This window comes from Peromyscus maniculatus, chromosome 8, assembly GCF_049852395.1.
Source record: "Peromyscus maniculatus bairdii isolate BWxNUB_F1_BW_parent chromosome 8, HU_Pman_BW_mat_3.1, whole genome shotgun sequence".
In the NCBI taxonomy this organism is placed as follows: domain Eukaryota; kingdom Metazoa; phylum Chordata; class Mammalia; order Rodentia; family Cricetidae; genus Peromyscus; species Peromyscus maniculatus.
Window position 1 is genome coordinate 13,355,186 of NC_134859.1, and position 22,783 is coordinate 13,377,968.

A 22,783-nucleotide genomic window follows, 5' to 3' on the forward strand; every position below is an offset into this window, starting at 1 on the left:
CCCTCCCTCCCTCCCTCCCTCCTTTCTTTCTTTTTTTCTGAGACAGGGTTTCTCTGTGTAGCCCTGGCTGTCCTGGAATTCACTCTGTAGACCAGGCTGAACTTGAACTCACAGAGATCCACCTGGCTATCCCAAGTGCTAGGATTAAAGGTGTGTGCCACTATGATTAGATGGGTTTTTACATTTTTAATTAATTTATTTTAGGTAAGGTCTTGATGTCCTAGGCTGGCCTTGGATGACCTTGAATGTCTGATCTTGCTTCTAGCTTCTGAGTGCTGAGATTACAGGTATGTGCTGCCATGTCCAGTTTTACACAGTGCTGGGGACTGAACCCGGGATGCTGAGCATGCTAAGCAAGCGCTCTACCCATTGAGCTACATCCCCGGTTCAACTTTCTGGGCTTTTGTTGTTGTTGTTGTTTGTGTGTTTTTTTTTGAGACAAGGTTTCTCTGTGTAGCCCTGGCTGTCCTGCAGACCAGGCTGGCCTCGAACTCACAGAGACCTGCCTGCCTCTGCCTCCTGAGTGCTGAGATTAAAGACCTGTGCCACCATGCCTGGCTACCTTCTGGTTTTTAGTAGATAACTATGAACAAAATAACGGAGGAAGGTGAAGAGAAAAATGTGACATTTAGGGTGTCAGGAAAAGGCTGGTGACATATCTGTAGTCTCAGCCTTCAGGAGACTGAAGGAGGGGTCAGGAGGTTAAGGCCAGCTTGGGTTGCATAGCAAGACTTCTCAAAAAAAAAAGTCAGAAAATCAATGCAAAAAACGCCCCCAAAACTGGTTGGAGTGGAAGTTAGGGACACTCACAGAATATTGCTCAGGCTGTGGGGCTCGGCATCATCTCCATGGGAAGCCGAGGCAGGAGCATAGATTGACAACTTCTTCCAGGGGGAAGCCTGTCTGTTCTCAGGGACAGTTCTCTGATTCTTTTGTGTAACGGGGTCTCTACTCAGGGAAAACGTTCTCTGAAAGACGAGAACGGTGAAGCCATGTCAACTGGTCTGGGGCCACATGCCATTTCAGGTACTTTTGTCAACAGAAGGTAGCTTTTCCTATTTTTCCATCCATTATTTCTCAGAACAAAAATGACTCTGCTTATCTGTATTTTACATGTCAGTAGAAGGTTCTAGAGAAGTTAAATGGACCTGCTAAGATCATACAACAAATTAAAGGCTAGAGAGCCAAGCTGCAGAACACATATCTGCCCAGCTGCCATCACAGCTCACAGCATCCAGTACACACTCCAGCAGCGAGTGTCCTGGTCCTCTTTGTACAGCTTGGCCATGTGCTAGATGGCCCAAAATTATCTGCAATTTGTTGTGTTAATATTTCCTGGAGAGACACGAGCAAGCATTCACCCTGGATAGGGCAGCAGCAACTAAGTCACAACTCCATCTAATTCCATCTTTGTGAGGCAAAGACTTTGTTGGGATACTTACAGGAGCATGAGTGAGGGGCTCCTTACAGAAGTGTGGGTGACCTCACAACAGCTGTGTCATGGAAAAGCCCCACCCCAGGATGGGTAATCACTTTTTGAAAGCTGTGTTGAAGGAATCTCCACTTCTCTCCCCCCTTTTTCATTTTCTATGATTTATTCATTTTTATCTTACGTGTACTGGTTTTTATTTTTGATTTATTATTTTTTAAATTTGGTTATTTATTTTTATTTTATGTGCATTTTATTTTGCCTGCATGTATGTCTGTGTAAGGGTGTCAGATTCCTTGGAACTGGAGTTATAGACAGTTGTGAGCTGCCATGTGGATGCTGGGAATTGAACCCAGGTCCTCTGGAGGAGCAAGCAGTCAGTGTTCTTGACCTCTGAGCCATCTCTCCAGCCCCGAGTCTCCACTTCCTTTAATCTTCCATCTGGTATACACTCCAGCACTTCCCAATATCATGCGCAGCTTTGGTGGAATCACAGCCAGCTGGGAGGAGGTGTGAGAGGGTGACTGAACTCTAGAGTGAGGGGCTCCAGAGTGCAGGGTATCACTGCTGTTCAGATTAGCATGCCTAGAGGTCAGCATCCCACAATACAAGGTTAACGGATGTGTCCAGCAGACTCCAGCTAGGCACGAGGTACCACATTAATAATGGGGGGGGGGTCTGAGGTGAGCATGGATTCAGAAAGCTCCAGGCTAGGAAAGGGATGAAGACAGAAGCAAGCATACTGCCATTATTCCCACAGGGTGTGCACTTTTGGACTAATTTTCATCCCACTGGGTTTGCCCAAATCTTTGGTTCCGCAGTTGAGGAAGATGAAGGTCGGAGTCCTGAGTAACACTGCTAACAGTGGCAAACCCGAGCTTTGAACAGACACAACTGACTTTCACTTCCCACCATACACGATAGCTCCCGAGAAACCCCAGTTATTCTCTCCTTTCAGAAACTGTCGGGTAGAGCAGTCAAGTCACGAGAGTCCTGATTAACGCACACTGAATTAAGCATGTTGAGAAATGGTCTATTGTCCTTTTCTCAGCAGTAAAGATGAAGTCTTCTGTGGTTGAAGTCTTCCCTCACTTCCTTCAGCATCTGCCAAGAATGTGAAGGACAGATGGTTTCTCAGGATCCCATGAAGTCCTCAGCATGTTTTCGTTAGTAAGCTCCTGGAGGTGGCTTTGTGCATGGCACACAAGTGCTCTACCACTGAGCTGTACTCCAGACTCCAAATCTGCTCGTTTCTTACCTGAAGTCACTTTGGACTCCTCGACCACCAAACTGAGTGGCAGCTGTCGTTCATCCTGATACAAGGACTTCAAGAGAGCTCGTGTAAGTCACAAGCCCGTGTGACATACATTATAGTGACACACTGTCACGCACTGTTTAGAAGCTTGTTGAAAGTGGACTCGGGGTTCGAGGAGGCCCTCCCATTTCTCAAACTCAAGCAGCTGTGGCAGGTCTCCTTCAAAACCTCTTGGGCTGGTGAAAACGTTCAGAGAGTAAAGGAGCTTGCTGCCAAGCCTCGTGACCTGAGTTCTATCCCCAGGACCCACATGGCAAAAGAAGAGATCCAACTCCTACAAGTTGTCCCATGATATCCACACACATAGCATAATACATTATACACATACAGACATGCACACACACATGTAAAAAATGTTTTAAGTGAGTTCACTTTTTCGAAACTTGTATTATTTTTATGTGTATAGGTGTTTTGCCTGCATGTTTCCCTGTCCATCATGCACATACCTATAGAGGGCAGAAGAAGGCATTGGTTACCCTGGGACTAGCATTCTAGTGAGTGCTCTTAACTGCTGAGCCATCTCTTCAGCCCCCAAATTCACTTTTATACACACGCCTACCACCCAAGTTTGCTTTTGTGCGCGCGCGCACACACACACACACACACACACACACACACACACACACACACACACACACTCCTTAGGAAAGTAAGCATATTTAGCTTGGTCTTTCATTTACTTTGCAGTGCTGCAGATCAAACCCAGGTCTCACCAATGCTAGACAACCTGTCTACCACAGAGCTACTTGGCATAAGGACCTTTTCTTCTCTTTCTGTCCCCACCTGAACACACTCTGAGAGACAGAGGCATCAGGCATTTTAGGGGCAAAAACGGATCACTACAATCCACTGCAGTCCCAGAGCTACCGTCACTAAAATATTCCAAGTCTGGATGGTTACTCATTTTATTTTTTCTATTTATTCATTTATTCATTCATTCATTCATTTATTTATTAATTATTTGTTTGTTTGTTCAAGACAGAGTTTCTCTGTGTAGCCCCGACTGTCCTGGAACTCACTCTGTAGACCAGGCTGGCCTCAGGTTCACAGAGATCCACCTGCCTCTGCCTCCCAAGTACGGGACTAAAGGCATGCGCCATGGGACTCCAGGCCAGGTCCCAACCAGAGAACTGCGGCAAATGCCTCGCTCGCTTCCTTAGCGGCTTCCCTATTCGCTTGCATCCGTGCGTGGGAACTGCTCCTGTCTCCGAGTGACCGCAAACTTGGCTTTTCTCGCTCAGCGCCTAAGGCCGACTTGCCGTCGGCGGCCACCCAAGTCCCAAGTCCGAAGGAAGCTCTCCAGTCCCAGGAAGTGACAGCGACACGCGCCTAGCTTCGAGGTGGTGGGCGTAGACCTGTACACAGGGGCGGAGTCAGCGCGCGGCGGGGGCCTAGTATGCCAGGGGCGGAGTCAGCGCTCGACGGGGCGGAACTAGTGTGTCAGGGGCGGAGCCAGCTCGCGGCGGGGGGCGGGGCCAGCGCGACGGGGGCGGGGCCTCGCTCTAACGGACGCCAGGTGGGTCGCCCAGCCGGCTGTGTGGAAGTCGCCGCGCGTGAGTGGCGCCGAGCGGAAGCCGCCGAGCAGCCAGCCCTCCGGGAGCATCCGGTGAGCCGCGGCCCCGACGGCCTGCTGTGGTGCCCGGCCGGCCGGCCGCGCGGGGGCTCGCGGCAGTTCTGAGAGGCCGCCCGCGCGTGTCTCGAGCGCCTGGGTCCCGAAGGTTCACAGCGGAGCGCGCAGGCCCTGGCCTGTCAGGTGCCTGCCGGTCAGGACTCACTCCCTGGGGCCTCTTCTTCCCGCCGGGTCGCTCCCTCCCTGTCCGTTCTCCTCCAGTCAGCTCCTTCCCCGCTTGGTCCCTCCCCGCCCCTCCATTTCCTGTCAGGTGTCCCCTGTCAGGGTCTGAGGATGTCGGTGTCCCTGGTCACCTGGTCCCTTGAGGTCAGGTCCATACCGTGAGGTTCTATCCAGTCAGGCGCCTCGCATGTGGAGGTGCATCCTCCCCAGGCCCTCACCCTGCCAGGTCCCAGGTCAACAGTTAATCTCAGAGACAGGCTTTTGTAGTTTTCTCTCTCTTTCTAATTTCTTTCTTTCTTTCTTTCTTTCTTTCTTTCTTTCTTTCTTTCTTTCTTTCTTTCTTTCTTTCTTTCTTTCTTTCTTTCTTTCTTTCTTTCTTCTCTCTCTCTCTCTCTCTCTCTCTCTCTCTCTCTCTCTTTCTTTCTTTCTTTCTTTCTTTCTCTTTCCTTCCTTCCTTCCTTCCTCATTCCTTCCTTCCTTCCTTCCTTTCTTCTTTCTCTTTCTTTCTTTCTTCCTCTCTTTCTTTCTTTCTTTCTTTCTTTCTTTCTTTCTTTCTTTCTTTCTTTCCTTCCTTCCTTCCTTCCTTCCTCATTCCTTCCTTCCTTTCTTTCTTCTCTCTCTCTTTCTTTCTTTCCTCTTTTTCTTCCTTCCTTCCTTCCTTCCTTCCTTCCTTCCTTTCCTTCCTTCCTTCCTTCCTTCCTTCCTTCCTTCCTTCCTTCCTTCCTTCCTTCCTTTCTTCTTTCTTTCTCTCTCTTTCCTCTTTCTCTCTTTCTCTTTCTTTCTTTCTTTCTTTCTTTCTTTCTTTCTTTCTTTCTTTCTTTCTTTCTTTCTTTCTTCCTTCCTTCCTCCCTCCCTCCCTCCCTCCCTCCCTCCCTCCCTCCCTCCCTCCCTCCCTTCCATATATATATATCTGGTATATATTTGAATGCCCGCTCCCCAGTTAGTGGAACTAACTGAGAAACATTAGGGGACTGGCATAGTTGGAGGAGGTGTGTGTTTTGGGAGTGGGCTCTCTCTTGCTGCCTGCTGCCTGCAGGTCAGGATGTCAACTCTCAGCTCCATGCTTGCCTCCTGCCATCTTTCCTGGAGTGATGATAATGGACTTGAAAGGATAAAAGAAGAAAGGCGAAGTGGGTACCTTTTGGCGGGTCCTGCCAAGTATGCCATTAAGCAAATATGCCAAGAGCAACAGAGGTAGTGCAAGAGGTTTGTTTACTGGGGAAGGGTGAAAGGCCGTGTCAGAGTGGGGACATGAGAGAGGTAGATAGACAGACTGACAAGAGGAAGAAACAAGAGGAAGAAGAGAGGAGCAAGAGGCAAGAGAGGAAACAGCTTTTGTCGTTATTGTTGTCTGTTTTTGAGACAACATGTAGCCCAGGCTGGCCTTGAACTTGTGATTCTCCTGTCTCCACCTCCTGTGTTTTGGATTACAAACCAACATCACTCCAAGCCATGGAGGAAAATGAAGGAAGATGTTCTCTCTCTCTCTCCTTCTCTTCTTCTCTTCCCTCCTTCCCTTTATCTTTCTCCCTTTCTCCTGCCTTTTCATCCTCCCCGAATTGTCTGCCTGCCTTCCTTCCTTCCTGCCTCCCTCCCTCCCTTCTTTCCTTCCTCCCTCCCTTCTTCCCTTCCTTCCTTCCTTCCTTCCTTCCTTCCTTCCTTCCTTCCTTCCTTCCTTCCTTCCTTCTTCCTTCCTTCCTTCCAAATCTTTCCCTCCTTCCTTCTTGAGATAGGGTCTCAAGGAACCCAGGCTGGCTTCAAAATTCACTGTGTAGCTCAGGTTAGCCTTGAACTTTTGGTTCTCCTACCTCCACTTCTCAAATGCTGAGATTGCAGGTATATGCCACCATAACTGCTAGGAGAGAGCTTTTAAGGGGGAAGAGAGCCTGTCAGGTTCTCAGGGGATAGGGACAGGATACATGCAAAAACCTATGGAACAGTCATATGTATGCATGTCACATAGGATCCTGGAGAATACATCAGATATCAGGATAGAGTATGTATTATGAGTAAAACACTACTTTTCCTGACCTAGAAATCCCATGTTCCACTTATTTTCCCTTACTCCTACCTGTATCACCCCCTGGTTATCACTGGCCTTTTTTTTATTATATCGAGGATTTTGCCTTTTCCAGAATGACATACAGTTGGAATAATCAAAATACAAGTTAAAATACTGAATGGGGCTGGAAAGAGGCTCAATGGATGAGGCTTTACTGTAAAAAGATGCAGATAAATTTGGATCCCAACACCTACATAAAAGTGGGACATGGCTGCACTTCTGGGGGTTGGAAATGAGAGATCACCAGGGCTTAATAGTCATCGGCTACCCTGGCTTCAGTTTCAATGAGAGACTCTATTTTAAAGAAATAAGGCTGGCAAGTGGTGATGGTGCATGGCTTTAATCCCAGCACTCGAGAGCCAGAGGCAGGCAGATCTCTGTGAGTTCTAGACCAGCCTGGTCTACAAAGTGAGTTCCAGGACAGCCAGGACTACATAGGGAAACCCTGTTTCAAACAAAACAAACAAACAAACAAGCAAACAAACAGAAACAAGACAAAGAAAAATAGAGGTGAGCTTCTTCCTCTGGCCTTGTTACATACCTGTACACATATGTGCACACATACCACACATAATAATAATAATAATAATAATAATAATAATAACAATAATAATAATAATAATAATAATAATATAGAATTTATTTATTATGTAGGTGTGCAGACATGGAGGTGCCACTGTGGATGTGTGGAAGTCAGGGAACAAGTTTTGGGAGCTGATTCTCTCCTTCTATCATGTGATTTCTGGTGCTTAAACTCAGGTTGGCAGTCTTGGTACCAAGAGCCCTTACTCATTGAGTCATATTACTGGCCCCCTACATTTTTGTTTAAAAATTATTTTATTTTATGTGCATTGGTGTTTTGCCTGCATGTATGTCTGTGTGAGGGTGTCAGGTCCCCTAGATTTGGAGTTATAGACAGTTGTGAGCTGCCATGTGGGTGCTGGGAATTGAACCTGGGTCCTCTGGAAGAGCAAGCAGTCAGTGTTTTTCACTGCTGGGTCATCTCTCCAGCTCCCCCAAAATTTTAATTTTTTAAAAAGCAGTGCTAGAAATTTTGAAACTGCCTTAGAAAGTTACTAACACTTTCTTCTGTCTCCACACTGAAGGGTTTTCCGGGGTGGAAACAACTTAAGAGTGTTTGGAAGAAAGGAAACTATTTTCTTGCAGGAAAAACAAATCTTAGCCATAAAATATTGTTACAAAATTTGTGGTTTATGTTGAGAGGTTGCAAAGATACTCTGTATAGGACTAGCCTCATGGAGAAAACTTCCTTATAATGGCCTCACTCAGCATCAATCTTTAGAATAAATTGGAAACCACAGGAAAGTCATCTCCAAGTTCCCCGGAAGCTTCCTTTGCCTGGAATAGCAAGCTATAAACCTTGTTTCTATAACTTAAATGCTGTAAACGTAGTATTGGGTATCAACTAGAATTCTTATTTACCCAAAAAGTTAACTGTAATAATATTATCTTCAAATTACAAACTAATTTTTTTTTAGGACTTGATTTAATTTAGTCTACAAATTAGTAGCAACTATGTGTGAGATCCTGAAGTACCTAGTCACTTGTGGTTACAAGAGAGGAAGAGCCAAGGCACAGCTCTGATCTCATGTGGCAGCCTTATAATGAGACAGAGCAGAGGAGAGATAGTAGGAAAGTTCTCTACTTGAGGCTAAAGTAGAGGAGCCTGTCCTGAGGGGATTGGAAGGTTGTGACTGGGGAGGAGGAAAGAGGGAGCTGCTTCTACCAGACCCCACCCTTTGCTGGTCTGGGGAATGAGGGCTGCAAGGACACTGGAGGGTGGTAGGAGGAGAGGTTGAGGCAGCAAAGGCTGTCAGCTGTGCACACTAGAGGCTATGACAAAGAGTTTGGACTTTATTCTCAATGCTCTGGAAAGGTTTAGAAAGCTTAGAAGTGACATGATCTGCGTTTTGAAAGATTGTCCTGTCACGTGGAGAAGAGACAGATAGAGAGGATCAAGAATAGAAGCGGAATATTGGGCAGAATGTGCTGGAGAGATGGCTCAATGGTTAAGAGCACTGGCTTCTCCTCCTGATTGCCTAGGTTTAATTCCCAGTACCCACATGGTGGCTCACAACTATCTATAACTCTAGTTCCAGGAGATCTGACACCCTCTTCTGGTCTTCTTTGATACCAGGAACATAAGTGTTACACAAACATGTATGTAGGCAAAACACCCATGCACGTTAAAAGAAAAAAAAGTTGGACATAGTGTTACACATCTGCAATTCCAGCATTCTAGAGGCTGAGGGAGTGGATAAGAAATTTGAGGTTGTTGGGGATGGGTAGATGGGGCAGTGAGATGGCTCAGTGGATAAAGATGCTTGCTGTGAAGCCTGATGAGCTGAGTTCAGTCTCTTGGACCCATGTGGTAGATGGAGAAAACTGACTCCCACCAGTTGTCCTCTGACCTCCACATGCATGCCCATCTCTCAGTAAATAAATCAATTAACTAATGAAAAAAATTCAAAGCCAGCTTAGGATATATGGCCAGAACTTGGTGTGTGTGTGTGTGTGTGTGTGTGTGTGTGTGTGTGTGTGTGTGTGTGTTTTGGGGGAGTTGATATATCCAAGACTGGCCTTGAACTCCTTGTTTTCCAGCTTCTACTTCCCAAATATTGATATCAAAGGTGCACATCACTATGATAAAGGAAAAGAAATAATAGCTAAAAGAAAATGCAGAGGAATGGCTTTTCTGGTGGGAAATTCTATGGTAGCTGCAGGGCATCAGTGTGACACCTAGTTTTCAGCCTGGTGAACAGTCATGACCCTGAAAAGAACAATCAGCCCATGTGGGCATAAACACAGACATGTACTTGCATGCATACACAAACATATTTGGGATCACCAGCTTCATAAATTCAGCAAAGTTCTTCCCCATTTTCACTCAACCCCTCTGCTCACAGTTCATTTATTTAAGGCCCAGATCTGAATCCAACTGACTAAATTTCTCAAAATTTGACTATAGCCTAAAAATTAGAAAATCATTGACCTTCAGAGCTGACTGACATCCTCAGATAACTTGTTAGCTAGACACCACCTCAGAACAAGCAGCTTGCTGCGTTCCATTTTCAGCAGGGTTAACAGAAGCCTCTCTTTTCACACCAGAGTAAAAGGACCAAGTAATACAACATTCTCTGGAGGAAAGAAAGGGGCACGAAGGGTCTGGGCCAGGCCATAAGATAAACAAAAGACCAGGAAGGTCCTGGAGAAACTGGCCCACATCAGACTGGCGGTCACCCCTTTAAAGCTGGAGGTGGTCTCAAGAGCTCAAGGAAGGCCATTTGGGAGACTTGGGTGGAAGCTCTGTCAGAGACAGTCGTAGTGTTCTGTCTCTGGTGGAGCCATAGCCTCCTAGCAGTCACCAGTGGCGGCACTGCCCCACGGGAACCTTAAGCTGGCAGAGTCCCAGCACCATAGCTTCTTTCTTTCCATCCTCACTAAGACCTAGATCAGTGGTCCTGAGGCTTTGCTCTTAAGATGTCACTTCTGGTCCTATATTTTTATTGTTTCTCCCTGAGACACCTGAGTAGGTTCAGGGCGTAGTTCTGGTGACCACCCTAAAGCTCTAGCTCTTAATCTGATTCTTGACCTGAATCCCTATCACAAAATGCACATGTGAACAAATAAGGAAACAGGTTATATGCTGGGCTGTGGTGGCACGTGCCTTATATCGCAGCGCTGGGGAGGCAGAGGTAGGTGGGTTTCTATGAGTTCAAGGCCAGCCTGGTCTACATAGTGAGTTCCAGGACAGCCAGGACTGTTTTACAGAGAAACCCTGTCTCAAAAACCAAAAAAGAAAAAACAAAGAAAGGAAAAAAGAAAAGAAAGAAAGAAGGAAAAGAAAACAGGTTATGATGGTATCTTATGTGAGGACTAATTGTGCCTTGTCCTGGGGAGATGGCACTGGAGTTGGAGAAGAGGAGGCATTATAGCCAAGTGTGGTGACACATACCTTTAATTTCAGGGGCAGGAGGATCAGGAGTTCAGGACTGGGACCTCAAATAGTGATTTCAAGGCCAACCTGAGTTACCCGAGTCCCTATCTCAAAAACCTAAAGGAAATATAGTTATAAATAGAAGTTGATAATGAATTATATAATATCTGAACTTACATATTTAACTATTTTGTGTGAAATTTATATTTTTCAAAGCACTCAGGTAGTGAAGTAAGTGATACTTTTTTGTGGATAAACACTAAAGTGTGTCATCAATATACTTCAGATAGTGGGAACTGAAAGAGCTTTAAAGATATAATATCATTTAAACCATTAAACCCTGAAGATGCTAAGGGGGAGAACCCATTTAGTATATGCATGTGTTTTTTTTTTTCCAAGACAGGGTTTCTTTGTGTACCCTTGGCTGTTGTAGAACTAGCTCTATAGACCAGGCTGGACTTGACCTGAGAGATCCACCTGCCTCTGCCTCCTGAGTGCTGGCATTAAAGGCATGTGCCACCTTGGCGCAGCTTGTAAGTGGGTGCTTTAACACACAGTCACCCACTAAGTAATTTATCTTCTCCGACATAAGTGTCAGGCATTTTATGGATTCCTTTATAAAACAGATTTATTTATTTTTATATGTATGTATGTTTGCCTACACATCATGTGTGTGCCCAGTGCCTGTAGTGTCAGGAAAAGTATTAGATCTTCTAAAGCTAGAGTTACAGATGAACTGCCTTGTAGTAGTTGGCAACTGAACTCAGGTCTTGTACAAAGAGCAGCAAGTGTTCCTGACTGCTGCGCCATTTCTTTAGTCTCAGAGCTCTTTTTTTTATTTTTTTGGTGGGGTGTGTATGTGCAGGGTTTCCTTATGTAGCTTAGTTGGTCTCTAACTCTTGATTCTTCTGCCTGAGCCTGAATGCTGGAATTACGTGTGTGCCACCATGTTTTTGATGGATTCTCTAATAACTTTTTGAAGAGGCCAGTGAGATGTCCCAGCTGGTAAAAATACTTGTAGACAAGCCTCATGACCCAAGTTCAATTCTAGGGACCTACATGATAGGAGAAAACCAGCTCCTACAAGTTGTTCTCTGAGCTTCACATGTGCATCACAGTGTGTGTACAACTCAACCAGAAAAAATGTAGTAGCTGCTGAATGGGTGAATGGATAAATGAATGTGTTTGGCAAGAATTTCAGAAAGTGAAATTGCATTATAAATTAGATAAGACCAGTCAGAAATGTAAGAAATTTAACACTTCTTAATCTCCAGTTGTTTCTTCTGGGACTGGAAGGCCTGGGGTACAAAAACCTGCTACATTGGATATTATTGAAAAGAACTGATGTCATTTCTTGAGAGCCTGTGAACATCCAGGCACATTGTGCACAGTTTCTAATTCTTACTGCAAGGTAGATAGTAGTCACATTTTACTGTGAGGACATAAGTAGTGTCATAATACATGACCACAAAATAGTGGTGCTGGGATGCAGAATCAGTTTTTACTAAGTCTACAAGCACCTGAAATACAAAATCCTTACAGGTGTCAGGGATACTTCCTGGTACTGAACAAAGCCTGGCATGAGGACATTCATAGAGTTAAAGATTCTGTATTGTTACTGTACTGTTGCTGTGGTATAATATCATGCCAAACTGAGACTTGAAGAAAGTTTATTTTGGCTTATGGTTACAGAGAGATAAACAAGACGATGAAGGCATGGTAGGCAGTAGGAGCAGGAACATTTCCAACATCCACACACAGGATCCAGAGAGGGGAGGGGAAGGGAAGGGAGAAAGGGGGAAGGGAGAGGGGGAGGGAGAGATATAGACGGACGGATGAATGAATGGGTGGGTGGGTAGGTGGATTGGTAAGTAGGTAGGTTGGTAGATAGGTAGGTACGTATGTAGATAATGAGAGAATAGGAAGAAGGGTGAGACCATACAATTCCACCCTAGTGATGTACTTCCTCCAGCAAGACTCCACACTAGGGATCAAGTGTTGAACACATAAACCTATGGGAGACAGTTCTCATTTAAACTACCACAGAGGCTCTGTTTTTCAATGTGAATAATCTCAAAGCAAAACAAAAAAGTGAAATCGAGTTGATCAGTTTGGTTGAATTTTTCAATTTTTACTAAAATAAAAACCTTTGGGCTGGGGAGATGCTCAGTGGGTACAGTGCTTGCTGCACCAGCCCGAGGACCTGAGTTCAGATCCTAGCACACAGGTGAAAAGGGAGGCTAGGTCGCATGCCTAGCATTCCAGCACTGGGAGATGGAGACAAGAGGATCTTAGGGGCTGCTAGCCAGGCAGTCTGGCCATCAGTGAGCTCCAGATTGAGTGAGAGACCCCATCTCAAAAAAGGTGGAGAGTAATAGAGGAAGACACTCTAGTCAGCCCCTGGCCTCTGCAAGCACATCACACACATGCATGCACTACAAACACACACAGACACAGACACAGACACAGACACACACACACACACAGCAAAAAAGAAAAAAAAACACCCATAAACCCTTTTGTGATGATGCTAGGAGGCACAAACAGCCATTTATTTATTTGTTATTGGTGCTTTCTGTGTAGGGTAGCACTGGGTACAGTCAGGAGAGATGGTGCACACTTGTAGTCACAGGACATAGGAAGCTGAGGTGGGAGGATCACTTGTACTCAGGAGTTTGAGGCTAGCCAGGGAAATGAAGGAAGTCCCTGGCTTAAAAAAAATGGATAAAGAGACACACATAAAAATATATGTGATGCCACCTCAGTCCTCTGGAACGTAGTATCTAGACGCATCTAGAAAGGTGTTTAAAATGACTTTCCTCAAAAGTGTAAATAAATGTCAGAGTTGAGGTGTTTAAAGTTTTTCTGTATTTTTTTAAATAAAAAAATTAGGTTTATTCTTTTATGTGTAGGAGTATTTTACTGGATGTATGTGTGTGTACCATATGTGTGTGCCTGATAACCACTGAAGTAATAAGAGGGCACTGAATCCCATGGAAATGGAATTACAGATAGTTGTGAGCTACCATGTGGGTGCTGGGAATCAAATCCAGGTCTTCTGCAAGGGCAACAGATGCTCTTAACTGTGAACCAACTCTCTAGCTTGTAGTTTTCTTTTTAAGGAAGGTCTGATGTTAATAAATATTTAAATCTTGAGATGGACTATTGACTCATCATTCACCTGAAATTCTAAGTTTATATGGCACTAAAAATTGCTAAATTTTGCAAAGTTTTAGTGAGTGATAAATTGAAACTTAGCTAGATGTCTTAATTACTGTTCTATTGCTGTGGAGAGACATCATGACCAAGAAAACTTCTAAAAGAAAGTATTTAAATGGGGGGTTTGCTCACAGAAAGTATTTAAATGGGGGGTTTGCTCACAGAGTTAGTCTATTTCCATCATGATAGGAATCATGGCAGCAGGCAGGCATGGCCCTGGAACAATAGCTGAGAGCTTACATCTGATCCACAAGTTGGAGGAGAGAGAGAAGGGGAGGGTTGAGCCAAAGAGAGACTGAAATTGGGCCTAGTGTGAGCTTTTGAAACCTCAAAGCCCTCTGCCAGTGACACACCTCCTCCAACAAGGCCACACCCCCTAATCCTTCCTAAACAGTCCACCAACTGAGAACCAAATATTCAAATATATGAGCCTATGAGAGCCATTCTCATTCAAACCACTACACTAGGACACTTACAAAAAATATACTTAAAAATATTTTTATGTGTATGGGTGTTTTATCTGCTTGCTGTCTGTGCATTAATTATGTGCCTGGTGCTTGTAGAATCCAGAAGAGGGCATTGGAACCCCTGCAACTGAAGTTCTAGATGGTTGTAAGTTGCCATGTGGGTTTGTCATGTTGCTCTTTGAACAACAAGTGTTCTTAGCTGCCATCCAGCTACTTTGGAGTCAGGAGGCTCCCTTAAGCTTAAAAAACCTTGGACAAGGTCTTTGGTATGTCTGTCAGGCTGTTCTTTTTTTAAAATTTTAAATTAATTAATTAATTAATTAATTTTCTATTATCAGCTTGATACAGTATAAATTCTTATCTTTTTTTTTTTTTTTTTTTTTTTTTTTTTTTTTTTTTTTTTTTTTTTTGGTTTTTCAAGACAGGGTTTCTCTGTGTAGCTTTGCACCTTTCCTGGAACTCACTTGGTAGTGAGGCCCAGGCTGGCCTCGAACTCACAGAGATCCGCCTGCCTCTGCCTCCCAAGTGCTGGGATTAAAGGCGTGCGCCACCACCGCCCGGCAAATTCTTATCTTAATAGTGAAATGTTTCATTGAGGCTTGCTCAGTAATTGAGTAAAACCAAAACTTATTATGAGCCACAGTCATCCTAGGGTCCCCCCTTCTGTATATATAGCCTCTATGATTCTGTCAGGCTGTTCTTGAACTCCTGGTTTCTTGAGCTTAAGGGATCCTCCTATCTCAGACTCCAGAGTAGCTGGAACTATGGGAATGTGCCAACTTGCCCAACTTTAGCTATGTCATTCAAAATTCTAAAAGGACACTTTGAACTTGAACAGGGTACTCTTACTATTTTTGAGACAGACTCTCACTATGTAGTCTTGGCTGTCCTGGAGCTCAGTATGCAGACCAAGATTGCCTCAAAATTACTGAGATCCACTTGCTTCTTCCTCCCAGGTGCTAGGATTAAATGCATGCACCTCTACAACCAGCCTTATTATTTTTGAGACAGAATCTCATGTCACCCAGGCTGGCCTTGAAGTTGCTATGTATCATATAGAGGATGTGCCTGAGCTCCTGATCATCTTGCTTCTACTTTGCAAGTGTGTGCCACCATGCCCAGCTTTTTTGTTTTGTTTTGTTTTTAAGATTTATTTTTATTTTATGTGTATGGGTGTTTTGCCTACTTGTGGGTCTGTGCTTCACCTGTGTGCAGTGCCTGTAGAGGACAGAAGAAGGCATCTGACCTCTGGAACTGAAGTTTTTGATGGTTGTTAGTGGTCATGTGGGTGATAGAACCAAACTTGGGTCCTCTGGAAGAGCAGCCAGTGTTCTCAACTGCTGAGCCATCTCTCTAGTCCCACCCTACCTTACATTTTTAAATCTCTTTTTATTTTATATGGATGAGTGTTTTGCTGTGTGTGTGTGTGTGTGTGTGTGTGTGTGTGTGTGTGTGTGTGTATGCATAGTGCATTTGTGGTGTCTGTCAAGGCCAGAAGAGGGTGTCATATCCTCTAGACCTGGAGTAATAGGTGTTTATAAGCCAGGACCTCTGCTTGAGCAGCAAGTGCTCTTAACTGCGATTCATCATCTCTCCAGTGTCCATGCCTGGCTTTTTGTTGTTGCTTTGTTTGTTTTTGAGACAGGTTCTCACTCTGCCTTTCACAGGCTGGCCTGGACTTCACTGTGTAGCCCAGTGGGTCTGAAATTCATGGTCATCCTCCTATTCCAGGCTTCCAAGTGGTGGGGTTAAAGATAAGAGCCACCATACAGAGCTTGAACGTATTTCCTTTTCTTTTTATAAATTCAAAATGACATTTATTTTTTTTTGTGTGTAGTGAGATAGGGGTGTGGTCTCCATAGTAGAGGTGCTGAGGTCAGAGGATAACCTACTGCACTGTAATTGGCTTTCTCCTTCTACCATATGGGGTCCTGAGGCTAGAACTCAGATTCTTAGGCTGGGGAGCAAGCCCCTCTACCAGACAAGCCATTCAAAGGCCCTGTTGTCGTTGTCATTGTGTGTGTGTGTGCGCATGTGTGAATGGGGTGCATATGTGAAGGTCAGAGGACAACTCATTGAGGTAGGATCTCTCTTGTTTCTGCCTAGCTAATACTCAAGGGCAGTCTGGAAGCTTTTAGGTGGTTTTCCTGTCTTGGGCTCCCATCTTGCCACAGGACTGTTGGGATTGCAGATGGGAACCCCACTTCTGGCTTTTTTTTTTTTTTTTTTTTTTTGGTTTTTCGAGACAGGGTTTCTCTGTGTAGCTTTGCGCCTTTCCTGGAACTCACTTGGTAGCCCAGGCTGGCCTCGAACTCACAGAGATCCACCTGGCTCTGCCTCCCGAGTGCTGGGATTAAAGGCGTGCGCCACCACCGCCCGGCTTACTTCTGGCTTTTTTACATGGGTTCCAGAGATGTAACTCAGTTGTCAGCTCGTGCAGTGCTTTATCCAATGAGCCGTCTCACCAGCCCTTGGACGTATTTTCTACAGGTTTAATCTGAATTAGTTACATTTCACCATTATAAAAATTTGCCAGGGGATATCTAGTGCTTCCTTAGCTAATTTTAACTTTTGGATTTTTAGTTTTGTTTTGTTTATTGTTTTTTGTTTTACAAGACAGGGTTTCTCTGTGTAGCTCTGACTGTCCTGGAACTCACTCTGTAGACCAGGCTGGCCTCAACTCTCAGAGATCTGCCTATCTCTGCCTCCTGAGTGCTGGGATAAAGGGGTGTGCCACCACTTTAACACCTTTTTAAGAATTTGTTTTCAATATTTAATGTATACATACAAATTATATTTCCTAAAACACAGATTTAAAGCATGGCAAGCTCCTTTGCATTGAAGAACTTCACTGCACTTTCAGATCTGCATCCAAATATGGCTAATCTGGTAGGTTTCCATTACTATTATTCTGACAGTCAAGTATGTGCTCATGAGACTTTATGTAGCAACTTTACATTATATCACCATTACTGATTCACTGGACAGATGTTTGTATAATTGACAAGTACACAGATACTCACTGAATTAGTATAATTGTGAGAAATTAAATACTCCTAAGCTCTGTATTTATGTCAGCTAAATGTAAATTAAATTTCCTTTTATCTATAGAGTAGTAGACATAGGATTATAGATATGACTAGCAATTACTCAAAACGGTGGCTCAGTGGACAAATGTGCTTATGTTAAGCTTGGGCACTTGAGTTTGTTCGCTAGAACACATAAGGTGCAAGGAGAGAACCGACTCTTACGGGTTGTTCTCTGCCCATCATATGTTCACCATGCATGTGTGCACATATACACACATACATACAATAAATGTAATAAAGTCTTTTGTATTATCTTAGTAATAAAATAACAAAATTATTAAGTGCTCAAATTTACCGTTATAAAATTAAACTTTTTTTTTTCCTTTTTCTTTTTTAAGATTTATTTATTATGTATAGAGTGTTCTGCCTGCATGTATGCCTGCAGGCCAGAAGAGGGCACCAGATCTCATTACAGATGGTTGTAAGCCACCAGGTGGTTGCTGGGAATTGAACTCAGGACCTTTGGAAGAACAGCCAGTGCTCTTAACCTCTGAGCCATCTCTCCAGCCCCTAAACTGTTTTCATTTAACAGTAGAAATTCTCTAAGAAAATTATAAAAATTTATATTTTAAGTACTTGCAAACATGCTGCTCTGACCTTTATTTTGAGATAGGATCTCCTCAGGTACCCCTAGCTAGCCTGGAACTCACTATGTACACCAGACTAGACTTACAGAGATCTGTCTGCCTCTGCTTCCAGAGTGCTAGGACTAAAGGTATGCACCACCACACCCAGCTGTTTTTATGACTTTTGATGTGGAATTTTGGAGTAAAGATTCCTAGTATACTGAGGCTTATTTAAATAAAATCTGGATTGATAAAATGAAGCATTTATTATAAAATAATTACAAAATTACCATATTCTTTGTCCCTGAGCAGCGCTCGCTCGCTCTCTCTCTCTCTCTCTCTCTCTCTCTCTCTCTCTCTCTCTCTCTCTCTCGACCACCAGGCTGACCTTAAAAAAAATTTTCCATTGTGTTCTTCCTGCCTCAGCCTCTGTGAATGCTGGGATTACAGATGTGAACCATCAGGTCTGACTTCCAAGCAGTATGCTGTTAATCTGGCTTTTGCAAATCAGATTTCTTAAAATTAATAAACTTATATGTAACATTAACACTTTGCAATGCAAAATTTATAGATGTAAAAAATCCTTATAGTTTTCCTTGAAACAATTTGCTAATTATCTTTTCAGTTCGAAAGTTTTTAAATTTTCATTTATTTTTATGTGTGTGGATATTTTGCCTACATGTATGTCTGTGCACCACATGAGTTCCTGGTGTCTACAAATGCCAAAAGAGAACATTGGATATTTTGTAACTGGAATTACATACAGATGGTTATAAGATACCATGTGGGTGTTGGGAATTGAACCCAGGTCCTCTGGAAATACAGCCAATGCTCTTACCCACTGAGCCAACTCTCCAGCCCCAATTAGAAAGTTTTATTCAAGTTTTCTATTAGTATGTTTCTCCAACAAAATTCAGTAAGATGTGCATGTATATGGAATTTAAGAAATAATATCAATGTGTGTAAATATGATAAGATGGCCAACTGTTCAGCTGGAATGTGATAATCTTAAAGTTTGAGTGTACTTAACTTATTTTTATTTTAAGTCTATGGGTGTTTTTGCCAGAATGTATGCCTGTGTACCACATGTATGCAGTGCCTGTGGAGGTCAGAAGAGAGGATCAGATCCTCTGGAACTGGAGTCACAGACAGTTGTTAGCCACCATATGGGTTCTGGGAACTGAACCCATATCTTCTTTGAGAGCAGTATGTGCACTTCATGGCTGATTCTCTCTCCAGCCCCCTTTCCCCTCACTGTATTTTAAATACCACAAATTATTGCAAGGTTGAAAACAGTTGCTAGGATTCTTCATTAAAGTTTAATTTTTTTCCTTTCAGAAAGATACTTTTATTTCTTGTTTGTTTTTCTACACTATTTTTTTATTTCTTAAAGCATGTTTTTTAATATTTAATTTTTCTTTCCTTCTTTCCTTCCTTTCTTTTTTTCCCCCTGAGACAGGGTTTCTTTTTTTTTCTTATTTAATTTTTTTCCTTTTATTTATTTTATTTTACAATACTGTTCATTTCTACATAACAGCCACAGATTCCCTTGTTCTCCCCCTTCCTGCCCCCCTCTCCTTCCCCCCAGCCCACTCCCCATTCCCACCACCTCCAGATCAAGGCCACCCCCGAGGACTGAGATCGACCTGATAGACTCAGTCCAGGCAGGTCCGGTCCCCTCCTCCCAGATTGAGCCAAGTGTCCCTGTATAAGTCCCAGGTTTCAAACAGCTATCTCATGCAGCAAGCCCAGGACCTGGTACCACTGCCTAGATGCCTCCCAAACAGATCAAGCCAATCAACTGTCTCACCTATTCAGAGGGCCTGATCCAGTTGGGGGCCCCTCAGCCTTTGGTTCATAGTTCATGTGTTTCCATTTGTTTGGCTATTTGTCCCTGTGCTTTATCCAACCTTGGTTTCAACAATTCTCGCTCATATAAACCCTCCTCTTTCTCGCTAATTAGACTCCTGGTGCTCCACCCGGGGCCTAGCCATGGATGTCTTCATCCAGATTCCTCAGTCCTTGGATGGGGTTTCTGGCACAACTATTAGGGTGTTTGGCCATCCCATCACCAGAGTAGGTCAGTCCCGGGAGACAGGGTTTCTTTGTGCAGCCTTTTTTTAAAGCCTTTCCTACATTTACTTTTTAGACCAAGCTGGCCTCAAACTCAGATCTACCTGCCTCTGCCTCCTGAGTGCTGGGATGAAAGGCACGTACCACCACCGCCTGGCAATGTTTAAATTTTTTTTTTTTTTGGCATTCACTGAAGAGAACATTAAAACTTTTGAGGAGATATTAGTATCTCCAAGATTTAAGGTCTAGAACTTTAAGATTTAAGTTTGTTAGTGGTAATATCTAAGTTTATTATAGTCTATATTATTGCCCAACGTATTAGGAATAAGAAGCTAGGCAGATAGATAGTGGTGGCCAATGCCTTTAATCCCAGCACTCAGGAGGCAGAGTCAGGCAGATCTATGTGAGTTCTAGGCCAGCCTGGTCTACATAGTGAGCTCCAGGATAGCCAGGACTACACAGAGAAACTCTGTCTTGAAAAGAAAATAAAAAAGAAGGAGGAGGAGGAGGAGGAGGAGGAGGAGGAGGAGGAGGAGGAGGAGGAGAAGCAGCAGCTAAGCAGCTTTATGTTAGAAAGCCCCATGCAAAGGAAGGCTTTGAAGACTATGGCAAATTAAATTGCATTATACATGTGTTTGGATGAATTCAGTAAAGATTGATAGCTCCCTCTAGTGACTGAAAATAAAGTAGAAACATTAAGTAAATGATTATATTTGTAATAGCAGTTAACTGTCTCATTACTTTGTACTATTCCTTGGAGAATTGAATATTTATGAAGATTGTTAGATGTTTGTCTGGGATAAATGCATTTAAATATTTCCTAGTCAAAAATGTTTGTTAGAGCTGGTAAAACATAACAAGTCCATGAAATTAAATTTACCATCTACATCTGTGTTTAATATCGGTCTTCTCTACTCTTTTGTTTTCCAGAAAATAATCGGTATAGTTATTGGGAAAACAGATGTCAAAGGCTTTCCAGACAGAAAAAGCTGAGTTCTATTTAACTCTTTCTTAATTTTTCATTAAGTATGGCTTACGACTGCTACAAAATATGTTTAACTGGCTATATTTTCTAGTGTGTTTAAGGCCAGGCCTTCTACATGTATGGTCATACTCAATTCAAGGCTGTGTATGTATAAAGACAGAAAATATTTTCAATGATTTAATGTGATATTCTGCAACTATATTTTAAAGGCTTTAGCAATATAGTTAATTAAATTGATCAATTCATTAATTTGTAGTTTCATATTACCAGATACAATGGTGTCTAAGAGTATGAATTTGGAACTAGATTTACTGTTCTTAGTCACTAAGTGATCTAAGATCTTTCCTACATTCACCCATGAAGAAGGAATCCAGTAGACACAAAAGTTAAATGATTCTCTCCCCCCCCCCCCACCAGACAGGGTTTCTCTGTGTAGTTTGCACCTTTCCTGGAACTCACTTTGGAGACCAGGCTGGTCTCGAATTCACAAAGATCCTCCTGCCTCTGCCTCCCAAGTGCTGGGATTAAAGGCATGCGCCACCACCACCCGGCAAATGATTTTTTTAAAAAAAGATTTATTTATTTATTATGTATACAGCATGTATGACTGCAGGCCAGAGGAGGGCACCAGATCTCATTACAGATGGTTGTGAGCCACCATGTGGTTGCTGGGAATTGAACTCAGGACCTCTGGAAGATCAATCAGTGCTCTCAACCTCTGAGTCAACTCTCCAGCCCCATAATTTTTTTTTTTTTGTTTTGTTTTTCGAGACAGGGTTTCTCTGTGTAGCTTTGCGCCTTTCCTGGAACTCACTTGGTAGCCCAGGCTGGCCTCGAACTCACAGAGATCCACCTGGCTCTGCCTCCCGAGTGCTGGGATTAAAGGCGTGTGCCACCACCGCCCGGCCATAATTTTTTTTTTTTTATTCAGAGACACGGTCTCACATAGGTAGCCCTGGCTGTCCTGGAGCTCACTCTGTAGACCAGGCTGGTCTCAAACTCATAGAGATCCTCCTGCCTCTGCCTTCCAAATGCTGGGATTAAAGAAGTGTGCCTCTACGCACGGCCAATTCAGATGCTTCTAATGACACTGTGCAGTGGACCTGTGGGTCACCCTCATGTTGGGTAGAGGTGGCAGAGGGACGAGGCTGAGAGGACAGTGGTCACATGGAACAACAACAGGAGACAGAAGACTTGGTCTTGGTGGCGAATGTCTGTAATCCCAGCACTTGGAAGGCAGCGGCAGATTTAGGTTTTGTTTTTAAATTTATTTGTTTTATGTGTTTGAGTGTTTTGTCTGCATGTGCCTGGTGCCTGCAGAGCCTGAAAGAGAGTGTCCAATGCCCTGGGACTGTAGTTACAGATGGTTATGAGTCCCTTTGTGGGTCCTGGGAACTGAACCCAGGTGTCGGATACCCTGGAGACTGAATTACAGGTGGTTGTGAGCTGCTAGATGTGGGTGTTGAGAACTGAGCCCTTAACTGCTGAGCCATCTCTCTAATCCCTCTTATATTACTTTTTAAATTACCAAAAGCAACAGAAAAAAAAATCCCACTCTGTTAAAAAAAAAAAAAAAAAAGTCCTTGCTGCCCTCTAGTGGTGCTTTAGTTGCACACAGATTGTTTTGAAACAACTATTTAGGTATGAATTATGACTTTGGTTAAAGCTTTTCCTAATCTTGTTGGGCCTCCCCTATGAAATAATAACCAATTAGGGTTTTGTGACTATAATAGTTGGAAAACAGGAAATCTAAGCTAGCATCTTGACTGTTCAGGTCTACATGTTACTTTCTTTTGAATACACAGGTAAGGGAAGAAAAAGGGCCATA

The 22,783-nt window shown here is 43.5% G+C and overlaps 1 protein-coding gene across 16 annotated transcripts in view; it reads left to right on the plus strand.

Annotated features, from left to right (window-relative positions):
• The first annotated feature begins 4,140 nt into the window (after positions 1–4,140).
• LOC102920207 (meiosis-specific with OB domain-containing protein) overlaps positions 4,141–22,783 on the plus strand; it is a 49,799-nt gene continuing 31,156 nt past the window's right edge. For 6 of the 16 annotated variants that reach the window (XM_076578044.1, XM_076578049.1, XM_076578050.1 and 3 more), the window contains exons 1-3: positions 4,211–4,350; positions 17,054–17,131; positions 20,901–20,958. In XM_076578044.1, the coding sequence (XP_076434159.1) occupies positions 17,063–17,131; positions 20,901–20,958 (127 nt within the window). In that variant the 5' untranslated portion in view covers positions 4,211–4,350; positions 17,054–17,062. Of the gene's footprint in view, positions 5,667–17,053; positions 17,132–20,900; positions 20,959–22,783 lie in introns of all 16 variants that reach the window. The other 10 variants (XM_076578056.1, XM_076578057.1, XM_076578051.1 and 7 more) reach the window with 10 other exon arrangements.